The 12,790-nt window shown below is 44.6% G+C and overlaps 1 protein-coding gene across 1 annotated transcript in view; it reads left to right on the top strand.

Annotated features, from left to right (window-relative positions):
• Positions 1-7,248: 7,248 nt before the first annotated feature.
• Positions 7,249-12,790, top strand: part of Slc10a1 (solute carrier family 10 member 1) — a 15,522-nt gene continuing 9,980 nt past the window's right edge. The window contains exon 1 of the mRNA XM_028789380.1: positions 7,249-7,739. Coding sequence (XP_028645213.1) covers positions 7,384-7,739 — 356 coding nt within the window. The 5' untranslated portion in view covers positions 7,249-7,383. The remainder of the gene's footprint in view (positions 7,740-12,790) is intronic.

The raw sequence follows: 12,790 nt of genomic DNA, 5'->3' as shown, positions 1-12,790 counted from the left end.
GCCAGAACGAGCGGGGCCAGAACGAGCGGGGCCAGAACGAGCGGGGCTGAAGTGAGAGGGAGAAGGCAAGGGGGAAAAAAATGAAAAAACAAAAAACTTTGCTCTAGTGAAAAATAAAATAATATATGGTGTATTGTTAACTTTAAAAAGGAAAAAATGTGTTTTGGAAGAGAGACAAGCCTCATCCGGTTTCTACAAATGTGATACTCAGAGCCTCTGTGTCCGAGCTCATTTTTCCAATGCTCTCTCTCATTGATCAAAGAACTGGATTAAAGTCAACTATCTGTTTGCTGGCCTGGAGCTTCCCTCCATCTCCTATCATTTTAGCTTTGTAAATTTTGCACTTTGTTACTTAATATACAGATGACTGTTTATCCAGTTATTGCTAACTGCATCATGAAAAGCCTTCCTTCATCTCCACTTTAGATGATAATACAGTTATGACCAGAGCTGGGGGTCTGGTAGAATAGTACACGCTTAGCACACAAGAAACCCTTTTCGATTCTCAGAACCATAAAAAAAAAAATTGACCAGGCATCATCACCTTTAATCCCAGCATGTGGGAAGCAGAGGCAGGTAGATAGCTATCTGTGAGTTCAAGGATAGCCTGGACTACGTAATGAGTTCCAGACCACCCAGGGCTGCATCATAAGACTCGCTCTCTCCAGGACAGCTCACATTCTCACAGAAATAATATAAAAGACCCTATTGTCTAAATTGCTGGGAATTTATTCTACCTTTTGTGATAATGTGTCTTAATTGGATCTTTTTTGAATGAAAAGAAATCACCTTCAGAGACCTTCAGAATTCTTAGATTTACTTAGATTTTAGTTATGAATATATGTTTTCACAGAGTATAGTGTGCCATATTAACTTGTGTTAAAGATTTAAATATTTTAAAAACTTTTAAATAGTTTCAGCCTAATTGAGTTTCGAAAGAAAACAGGTAAGTCTCAGAGTAAAAGTATTGTTACAGACACCTGTATCTATGGATCTGAGCTCACGAAATGATAATCTGTAAATAAAATTAATTTGTAGCTGTAAAAAAAAAAAAGACTCACTCTCTCTCAAAAAGAAAAAACGAAATGTGTGTGTGTGTGCGTGCGCATGTGTGTGTGTGTGTGTGCGCGCATGTGTGTGTGTGATTTTGTATTTCTTTTTGTCTCACTTGTTCTTGTCTCTCTGTAGATTTGCATAAGAGTAGGCTTAACTCATTTGTGCACCCATCTATTGCTAGGACAGGAACTTTAGCCTTAATTATGTCACATTAATATCATGTTACTCCTTCTGCTTCTGTAGCTTTGAAGCAGCTAACACTATGTGGTCTATTGTCTTTGCGTCTATAAGTAATTCTCAAATTTCAGTAGGGTTTTTCTGATTACTGGGTTTGGGGAGTTTTGGGGTTGGTTGGCTGGCTGGTTGCTTGCTTTATGGTACTAGGTGTCTTAAGTAGGGTTACTATTGTTGCAATGAAAACATATGACCAAATATCAAGTTGGGGAGGAAAGGGTTTATTTGGCTTACACTTCTACATTGTATTCTATCATTGAAAAAAGTCAGAATAGGGAATCAAGCAGGGCAGGAACCTGGAGGCAGGAACTGAAGCAGAGACGGTGGAGGACTGCTGCTTACTGGCTTGCTCATCGTGGTTTGCTCAGCCTGCTTTCTCATAGAACCCAGGACTACATGCCCAGGGATGGCACCACCCACAATGGGCTGGACTTTCCCTCATCAATCACTAATTAAGAAAATGCCTTACAACTGGATTTTATAGAGGCCATTTTCTCAACTGAGGTTGCTTCCTTTCAGATAACTCTAGCTTGTGTCAAGTTGACATAAAACTAGCCAGCACTTTAAGGATAGCATTGAAAACCTCACGCGCATTGACAAATATCCTACTATTGAACTATGCACCTCCAACTCCTGGAATATTATACATTTTGTTCTACTTGCTACTTCTCTAATTAAATTAATACCTCCATTTTTCTACAATTCAGCAACTATTTGTTCCTTACAACGAACAATGAAAACTTCAGTGCATTTTTGCCTTCTCTGTTTCCTCTCCTCCTTCACCCCATGTTAATCAATGATATCTTCTTCACAGTTAGGCATGCTTATTCTTGGGGTACTCCGTGGCAGGGTAGGAGGCACAAGACCATCCAGTGGGGCTCAGGTGTAAGGCCACAAATCCCATTCATGAAGAAATGACTTTAAGACCTAAAGTCAACTTCCTGTAACACTGGTTTTCCTTTCCCTCAAATCTGGGGTAGACTCAGATACCTTTTAAGAGAAGAATTATTTCTTTTAGCTCATAGTTTCCAAGGTTTTGTTCTTTCATGACAAGCAGAACCACTTGTCAAAGATCAGCTTGGACACCACAGGGTAAACTGAGGTAAGCAGCCTGTGGGGGTCAGTATTACTAGCAGCTGATGGGGATTGGTCCAGATACTGATGGGGCTGCTGTCTATGGCAGCCAGCGATTAAAGAAATTACTCTGAAAACTTTCCCCTGAGGGAACAAAATTTAATTTACTGAGGCTGGCACTCCCTGTGGCCAGCAAAAAACTCTGAACTCTAGTAACTCCTTGGGGCCCAACAAGAAAGAAAAGAGAGAAAATTCACACACATACACACACACACACACACACATACATATATACACATACACACAGTTGGTGGACAGAGCAAGCTCCAACACACAGCCACACAAGCTTTATTCATATACATATATAAACACACATACATATATATACACACATACACACACACATGCACAGGCACAGTTGATGGGTGGAAGGAACAATGTTCCAATAACTTTATTTTTTCTCCCATGGCCCAGCCAAATCTTTCAACTGGTACAAGATTACAATGTAATTACATTTTAGCTTTCTTCTAGTGACTGACTATGAAAAAACAGTATGTTCCCCACAAGAAATAACATTATGTAGTTCAGGTAAAGAAAACAAATTATTCCTAAGAACCCATGGACATTTGTAACTAAGCTGTTATAGATTAACAAAGTACAAGAAGCAAAGTAGTTTCTCAGCCAGTGTCTCTTACTGGCAGGCAGCAATCTGCAGTTACAAAGAAAGGATTAATTAGTTTATTATTTATCTTTAAAAGTCATCTTATAAGAATCGTTTTTGTTTTTGTTTTTGTTTTTGTTTTTGTTTTTGTTTTTCGAGACAGGGTTTCTCTGTATAGCCCTGGCTGTCCTGGAACTCACATCTTATAAGAATCTTAAAAGAATCATAAGTCTAAACTTTTATATAAAAATTAGTCACATCCACTTTAAATCCTCAGAATATATGTCTCCTCATCGGCAGTTATTACTAAATCATGTCAGGAAGCTGAGGGGAAAATGGGTATAAGAACCCAGTCATCACCAGTCCGGCCTCAGTAAGAGTCAGCCAGTGCTGCCATTGTTCTTGTTCCCTGACCTTAAAATATCCCTAGCTTAACTAATAAGAGTGTGCCTTTCTGAACTTCAAATTGTTCCCTAAGATTTTCTACATCAGAGTTAGTAGCAAAAACATCTTAACCTACCTTCACTAACAATTTTATTTTTCCAAATGTTTTCTAAGGGTGGAGGTGGAGGTCATTGCTGACAATATACATCTCTAAATTCTTCTGAAGGATGGTAATTGAATCATTAATCTCCTCCAGCAGCGATGCATGAAAGAGATCAAGCACTATTCTGCCCAGTGAGGGGCAGAGTCCCCCTTAGAGTTTTCACACAGTTCTAGATTAAGAGGGAAGTGAGGGCAGCAAGCTGAGCAAAACTTCCTAACAGCATGAAGTCCTCAGGACACGTGGTCCTCAGGGTGGTGCTTCAGTGGAGGAACACCCATTGCGAGCTGGGTTCACACCAAAGCCATTTGTCATTCTTCCTGCACAGCCCTCAGCAACCACTCAAATCATAGTGGTCAGAAAACAGAAAGAATGCCTGCATGTGTTGGCTTTTTCCAAAGAGAGAAAGCAGTCTCCTTCAGAATACCCCCAGTGCTCAGAATGGCGAGCTGTGGGTCTCCCTTTCCTCGGGGCTTATTGGCCACAGGCCTGTGAGGGCAAGGGGAGCAGAAGCAAGGAACAGGGTTTGGACAGCCATGACTGTGATGGAAGAACTTCTAGGAGTCAGCTTCAGTGAGACAGCTTGTGGTGGTTTGAATATACTTGGCCGAAGGAGAGGCAGTATTTTGGAGAAGGTGTGGCCTTGTTGGAGGAGGTGTGGCCTCAGTGGAGGAAGTGTGTCATTATGGGTGTGGGCTTTAAGACACTCATCCTAGCTTCCTGGAAGCCAGTCTTCTAGTGGTCTCCAGATGAAGAGATAAAACTCTCAGCTCCTCCTGCACCATGCCTGCCTAGACACTGCCATGCTCCCACCTTGATGATAATGGACTGAACCTCTGAACCTGTAAGCCAGCACCAATTAAATGCTGTCCTTATAAGAGTTGCCTTGGTCATGGTGTCTGTTCACAGCAGTAAAACCCTAAGACACAGCTCAACTTTATTGTTTCAGGGATAGGGTATATAAGGGCTCTTAGGGTTACAATACAACAGAAGGGCTGATTGGTACCTAATTATCACATAGCAGGAAGAGCTAAGCGGAACTTAGGTGCTAAAATCATGCAGTACTTACAGGAAGCTCTGTACAGAGTCATCTGTTGGAAGCCACCTTGCTTATACATTAATGGCCTAAGTCAGCCATAGGCCTAAGTCAGCCATACATGCCTACTGACACAAAGTCTTGGTCTCTGTGGGAAAGCACTAACCCTAGAACAGATAGCTATAGATCTTGTAGACAGGTAGCCCTGGTGGGAAAGTACCAGCCTAGATAAGAACAAACGAACAATAGATCTTATGGACAGGTAACTTTGGTGGAAAATTACTAACTTAGATAAGAATAAATGAATAATAGATCTTATGGACAGGTACATAGTGACCTGTTCCGCCCTGCTTCTTCTGTGAACTCTTCACTCAGCTAATATTCTGTTCTGGAGAACATCTGTACTCCACATGAGATTATCTGTGCTCCCCAGAAACAAAGAAGACCCGCATCATTATTCTCCCCACATCCTGCTTCTATGTGTATATAACCCCTGTGTGGAAAAATTAAAATTTGACAGCTTGATCAGACTCTAGACAAGCTGTCGGTTTCTTACGTCCCTCGCCCCCCTGGTTCTCTCTTCCAGGTCTTCTGAGCCCAGTTCAACGCCCCGTGGGACTGGGGCAGTCATCCTCCAGATAATGTCAGGCACCTGCTCAGAGACACTCTCCAGATGAGATCAGTGGAAGAGGGGAAGCCCCTCTGAGGAAGGGGGTCCTCCATTTTGCGTCAAGCTTGGAGAGCTATCCAGACATGGTGGACTGCTACCTTAATAGCATGGTCTTCCAACAATTAGCATCCACATACACTGCCCAGACCTCTGCCTGCCCTTCCTTTGAGCCCAGTCCAACTCAAACATAGGAAAACACACATCAGAGACTCTCCAAGGGAAAGGGATGTCAGTTTCGTGTCACCCGGGCCAGCGTACACACAACTCCATAGAGCAGCGGCCTCATGCATCGGTGTGATATTGGGTTGTGTGGACAACTTTTGAATCCTCCTTTGTACAGAGTTCCAGAAGCTAATGCCATTGTTGAAGTCTCTCACTTTCTCTCCTTTCTTTCTTTCTCTCTTTCTTTCTTTCCTTCTTTCTTTTTTTTAGTTTATTTTAAATATTTGTATGGGGAAGAGAGTATAAATGTTAGTATGAGTGTCTGTGGAAGCCAGATGGTCCCTTTCAGTTGGAGTCACAGCTGGTTTAATCCTCCTAACATGGATGCTGGAAACCAAACCTACAAGTGCAAGTGTGTGAAGGAGCTCTTGTTTTCAAGTAATTAACAGTAAGCCAAAAATATGTCACTACCCCAACCCACAGTAGCTTAATCAACCTGGATGTGGTGGCTCATACCTATAATCCCTGCTTGGAAAAGGATGAGACAGGAGTATTCTAGATTCAGGTCAGTGTGGGCTACATGGTAAGACTTTATCTCAAAACCAAAATAAAATGATTAAGCATTATCACAGATCTCAGCAATTAGGAACTTATGAGGCTGTGGATTCCCAGCGGACAAGAGGAAACTGTACACCTGACAGACTCACTAGGCCTCACCTCTGAGGTGAGTCAGGGGAGTGCAGCTCAGGATGGCCACACCTGCCTCTCTAATGCATGCTCTCACCTGGCTTCCACTGTGAGACCCGCAGGCCCAGCATGCGAAATAGAGCCATTGGGACCGCAGTAAGAAAGACTGCTCATCTGAAATGTCCAAAATGAACCTGCACACCCCACCTGCCCAAGGACCTGGTAAATTCCTGGAATCCTGGAAGTTGTTATTCTTGGAAAATAGCAATGCCTTATGAGAAAGTGGTTTATAGATTAGTCTTTAAAAACCTCTGCTTCATGTGTTCCTTGGGGCACTAAGCTGGAACACTTCAGGAACTGATTCTGACCAAAGTCCATCTTTTGGTCAGTATTTAATATTTAATAAAGTTTGTTTTAAATATGGTCCAAAATAGTGGAATTCATTTTTTATCTGGTGAATCTCAAGATTAACACAACTTCACTTCCTTCTCTAAAGTTTCTCAAGCCATGGATACCTCAGGCACCGACTGGTTCCTCTCCTTAGCTGGAGTTTCCTGTGAGCTGTGCTTTGGATAGTCTCCAGGCTTCCAAGAGACCATCGCACCCCAGAAAGGTTTTTCCCCTCGGGAGATTAGTAAATCTTTCAGGGATTCATGGTGCCCTCCACCAACACCAACCCCACAGGACATGTATGGTCCAGATATGGGCACAAAATAAGGTCTCAGAGGAGGGAAGTCGTGGACACATCCTCTCCTGAAGACACCAACACGGCATCCCCCCATCCTGTCCCACAGCCCTCCGGTCTTTGTCAGTTATTTGAGGAAAGCAAAGGCAGAAACAGTCTCTTTCTCTTGGGAACAAACGATGACTCACTGGGCATAGGGAAGGCACCTTTTCTGAGCTAGCAGGAAATAAAAGGAAAGGTGGACCTGTTCTGTTGCAGGTCCTGGGTGGGTCTCAGAGATGCTAGAGAAGCATGCGCACCAGCGGAAAGAATCAACCCTGTGCTGGGTATGAGTGCCACCCAGCAGGCACAGAGGTCAGGAAACTTGAGCAAGGTAGAGGATCCAGAGAGATAAGGGTATGGGCTGTCTTATAACCACAACCGTGATTCTGCTGGTTGCATAATCTTTTATTTGCCCACAGCTACATTTTGTCCAGAAACTCTGTCCTGAAAGAGGACTGAAGAAAACATCCAGCAAGCACCGGGCAAGGAAGGGCAGCAACTGAGAACAAGGTGGTGTTCGCTGTGCCGGAGGATGGAGGTGTACAATGTATCAGCCCCCTCCAATTTCTCCCTGCCACCTGGCTTTGGCCACCGGGCCACAGACAAGGCCCTTAGTGTCATCCTGGTGTTTATGTTACTACTCATCATGCTCTCGCTGGGCTGCACCATGGAGTTCAGCAAGATCAAGGCTCACTTCTGGAAGCCCAAGGGGGTGATCATTGCCATGGTGGCCCAGTATGGCATCATGCCCCTCACTGCTTTTCTTCTGGGCAAGATCTTTCATCTGAGCAACATTGAGGCTCTGGCAATCCTCATCTGTGGCTGCTCTCCTGGGGGGAACTTGTCTAACCTCTTCACCCTGGCCATGAAGGGGGACATGAACCTCAGGTAGGACCGAGGGTCAGGAGGGAGCGGTGTGGGATGGGGTGCTGCAAAGATGTCATGATCTGGAGAAGATCTAGGCTGGAGCTGGGAGAGGGGGACGTAGGAGCTGGGTTAAGGTTGGCATTGATTGTCAAAGGCTTATACTAAGTTGGGGCAGACTCTGGAGTCTCTGGTTTAAATCCCAGGTTTAAAAAAAAAAAAAACATTAAGCAGGTCGAGAGGTATGTTAGACAGCCCTGAACTCCCAGAAGTCTCTACCGGATCACTGTAAAGGAGAATAGATTTCAATGAAAGAGTCCCTCAGAACTGCAGCCACCTGACTGGCAGGGTGTCAGCTTTGAGGCTGAAAATCTAGAAGGGATGTAAAGGGTCCAAAAAGGCCATTATTATTATCCCAGGAACATGACTTGGAATCAAACAAACATCTTACATTCCTGCAGAGGAAAGACTCCAAAGACTCTTCCCCAGTATCCGGACATCCAAGGTATCTGCTAAGACCCTTCACCCAGTTGTCAAATGTGGTGAGACTGCCACCCAAAGAAACCTCATGCAGAACTGAGGTCCCAGCGATTGCCCAGGTTAGGTCAGGGTCCACTCAGTCTAACAAGCAGGGAGAGGGTTAACAACAGCCTGAGCCTAGAGCATCCTGATCAGAAGCCAGTGAGGTCTCACCCCCATAGAGCCGGACTCTTCAGGCTTGGTAGAATATCTGTCCTTCACACAGCTACGGAGATGTCCAGTGTCAAGTAAAGGATGCCCATCAACATGGCTCCGTGAGCAACTTGCCTGTGACTAAACTTTATAAAGAAAATTAACCGAGAAGCCTCTCCCGGAGAGGCAAAGCAGCAGGAGGGCAATTGGAAGGAGGGGCAAGCCATTAGTCATGGTGTCCTGTAAGCAAGGTTTGTCACACTTTATATGTCCCAAGATGCCCAGGTTAAACCTCAGCTCTGGTGCAGAAGGAATACGTAGTCACATAAGTCAGAAAGGGGGCACTCTGGGGATCTGTGTATCTGTGGAAGCAGCAGATGGGGTCGTGTGAAGGACAACGGGTGAGGTTTTTTGTTTGTTTGTTTTGGTTTTGGGGTTGTTTGTTTGTTTGTTTGTTTGTTTTTTCAAGACAGGGTTTTTCTGTATAGCCCAGGCTGTCCTGGAACTCACTCTGTAGACCAGGCTGGCCTTGAACTCAGAAATCTGCCTGCCTCTGCCTGCCAAGTGCTGGGATTAAAGGCGTGTGCCACCACTGCCCGGCAACAGGTGAGTTTTTAAGTGTAACCAAGTGTCACATTCTCATCAACTGGTGGCTGTTAATGAAGCCCCTCTCTAATCAGCCTCACTAGGAGGCCACCCAGCTTGTGGTAAGGTCAAGAACATGGCTCCTGTGCTAGGCTCAGCATCTGGTTTTAGATTCTGGACTCTACCACAGGTGTTGGTGTAGCCACCTTCTACCAAAGTCTCTTCCTCCTAAGCAAACCTGTCATTCTCATACACATTAACCATGCCTCAGACCCCACTGGCTGAGCGTGAATATCATCCTCATGTGCTGACAGACTTTGAATCCCAGTTGTCCTGAAAAGTTGCTACATGCATTATAGCAATGACAGCAATGCTAAGAACCTTCACTAAACAGTCTTTTCAACAAAGTAAAATTTTAAACTTATTTTTTTATATGTATGGGTACTTTGTCTGCATGTATGTCTCTGTGCTCTGTATGTGTGCTTAGTGTCCAAGGGAGACAGGAGAGGGCACTGGATTCCACTCAGAACTAGAGTTACAGACAGCTGTGAGAGGGTATGTGGGGGCTAAGAAACATCTGGAAGAGCAGCCAGTATTCTTAACCACTGAACCATTTCTCTAGCCCCTCGTCCAATAAAGTCCAATTTTATTCTCTTTATTCTCTTGCTGTCCACTGTGAACATCCTGAACTGGTCCATGTTTCGGTGGCTGACATGGATGGGTATATACAGGAGGGAATGCCATAATTGACCACATTTATAGAAGAGGAAAATCTTAGGGCTTAATACCTTCAGCCAGGGGCTAGCTGGCTTTAGGTCTACAGATGTCTTGAGAGCTAGCCTGTTCACTGACAGAGTGAATGGAGGCTGCATGCCAATCTCAAAGGCACAGGCATTTCTCTCTGATCAGACATGTGTATTGAACAGCAGAGAACCCACCATCATCACAGCTTCCTGTGTTTTGCTTTGTTTTGTTTGTTAGCTGGTTGGTTTAGTTTGATTTTGGCTTTAGTTTTTTGAGACAGGGTCTCTGTGTGTGTGTCCTGGACTCACTTTGTCCTCCAACTCACAGAGATCCACCTGTCTCTGCCTCCCAAGTGCTGGGATTAAAGACGTGTGGCAGCATGCCTAGCTGCTTTTCCTTTGTAAAATATATTTATAGGAAGTGCTTTGCCGGAATGTATGCAAAGACACTTGTGTATGCATCCTGGTGCCCATGGGGGCCAGAAGAGGGCACTGGATCCCCGCCTAAAACTAGAGCCATAGATGTTTGTGAGTCATTATATGGGTGCTGAGGGTTGAACCCTGGTCCTCAGGAAGAGCAGCCAAGTGCTTTTAGCAGCTGAGCCATCTCTCCAGCCCCAGGCTTTCTGCCCTTCAAGAGAAGATTGAGTCTCAGTTTTTAGGTGAAATCTCCAAATTTTCAAACATCATCAAGTCACCCAAATATAAAATCTAAAAGGCTGGGCAAAGCCGTGTCCAAGAGTCAAACCTGGCTCCAAGGCCTACTTTGAGGCCTCATTTAAGCTCAATATATCCCAGAGTTACAAGTAAATGGTGAGACTCTCATTCCATTTTACTCATTAGGAAACAGAAGTCAAGAAACCTGCCAAAGATCTCCCAACATCTGAAGAAAAGTTGTGTCCGGAGCCAGCCCAGGGCCATCTTTTGTTGTTATTCTGTCTTCCAAATGGATTAAGTCTGAGATGGGACCACCAGGCAACCAAGAGGGCAGCTCTAGCCTCAAAGATGCTTAGGCAAGAAAAAATGCCTAGCTGAAGTGTCTTGGGGGTAGAGCCTGGGCTATCTCTTGCCATCCTCAAACTCCCCAGTTCTTTTTAACCTGCTGATCCATAGCAGATCCAGAGCCAGTGGCTATGGAAGCAAAAGGCCTGGACATCACCCAAAGATCCCTACAAGTTCCCCACTATGACACAGGAAGCCATTGGGATCCCAACACATTTCCCGCCTCACTGTAGGGACCAGCTGGCCACCTTCCAGTGTCCCCAAACAAGTGCTTCTGATCTTTCTATTCCTTCCGAGTTTACAGATTCCCTAAAGCAGGGTCTAGGCAATGTATTCAATCTTAAGCAAGGGGCTGGATGCAGCAGAGCATGTCTGTCATCCCCGATACCCAGGGGCTGAGGTAGGAGAATGCTTGAGTCCATCTCAAAATAACTTATAAAGTAAGCCTGGTACAGCAGCACAAGCCTGTAATACCAGCAGCCCTGGGAAAGTGAAGGCAGAGGCATCAGGTGTTCAAGATCATCCTCGACTACATACAAGATTCTGTCTGAAAAGGCAAAAACAAACAAGAATAACATATGTAGGAAGGAAAAACTTCAAAACACAAACATGCTGTCCATCCCACCATTACCAGACACCAGGTTCACAATGTTGTGATGGGTCCAATCTCAGGGGCTGGAACCTGATGGTCACCTCTCATCTGGGTTCTTCAGGGTAAACTGAAGATCACAGATGCCAGTAGATTGGGGATGGATACCTCTGACAGCCCCGGGGTACCTGTGATTGCAGAGGAAATACCTGAGGGTCTAGGAACACAGTTCTACACATCAAGGGTGCAAAGCAGTCTCAGAACATACTCCAGAACTCCTGACACACCAAGCCAGAGCAAGCATGACTTCTCTGGACATGAAGACAGACACACAATTTACAAGATGGTCTTCTACTAAGAGACAAATAGCTTGCACAGAAGCCCTCAGACTTCACCTCAGTCTCATCCCCCCTCAACACCTCTAAGAGGGTACCTCCCAGGACCTGGCTCCAGCATCTCCAAGGACATTTTAATACATTTCTGTTTTGTTATTGTTTTGTTTTAGGTTGTTTGTTTGAGACAGAGTTTTATGTAGCCCAGGCTAGCTTTGAACTCAATTGTGTAACCAAAGTTGACCTTGAATTTCTAATCTTCCTGCCCCCACTTGACTACTGAGATTACAAGCCTCTATCTATCATTCCTGGCTTCTTTAAAAAAAACAAAACAAAAACCTGTGTGTGTGTATCTATGTATGTGACATGTGTAAGTGTGTCTATGTGTGTACCATGTGTGCATGTGTTTCCATGTATATCTGGACCATATGTATGTCTATGTGTGGGTCTGGTTTCTTATAGTACTCAGTACTGCCAGCCGAGGGGTGGCGCCACACACAAGCTGGGCCCAATCCTCAATCGAGAAAACATCCTTAGGACTTGTCAGTAAGCCAATTCTATAGAGGCACTTTCTCAATTAAGATTTCACTCCTTGGGTTGGAGAGATGGCTCAGCGGTTAAGAGCACTGACTGCTCTTCCGGAGGTCCTGAGTTCAAATCCCAGCAACCACATGGTGGCTCACAACCACCCATAATGAGATCTGATGCCCTCTTCTGGTGTGTCTGAAGACAGCTACAGTGTGCTCATAAATAAAATAAATAAATCTTAAAAAAAAAAAAAAAAAAGATTTCACTCCTTCTTCCCAGATGACCCTCACTTGTGTCAAGCTGACACAAAAACCAGCCAGTACAGCTAGAATGTCAATAACTACCGAGTGTACTTGAACTGCATATGGTTTGCAGCATTCACTGATCAGTTAGGAGACAGCCCTTTCATGGCCTGCTTCCGTAGGCAGCCCAGTGCATGGCTCCGCTGCTACCAGGTGAGAGAACATGTAGTAAAAGCAGGAACTGGAGATCATGGGATTCACACATCTTCACACTTTCTCAAGTAGGGAATCTGGTTTTTCTGCACCTTTTTATTTACAATCATCAGGTTTTGTCTTTGCTTGCTTGCTTGCTTGCTTGCTTGCTTGCTTGCTTGCTTGCTTG

The sequence above is a fragment of the Grammomys surdaster genome, unplaced genomic scaffold (genome assembly GCF_004785775.1).
Source record: "Grammomys surdaster isolate TR1022 unplaced genomic scaffold, NIH_TR_1.0 127, whole genome shotgun sequence".
Lineage (NCBI taxonomy): Eukaryota > Metazoa > Chordata > Mammalia > Rodentia > Muridae > Grammomys > Grammomys surdaster.
This window is presented reverse-complemented; position numbering and strand designations above follow the sequence as displayed.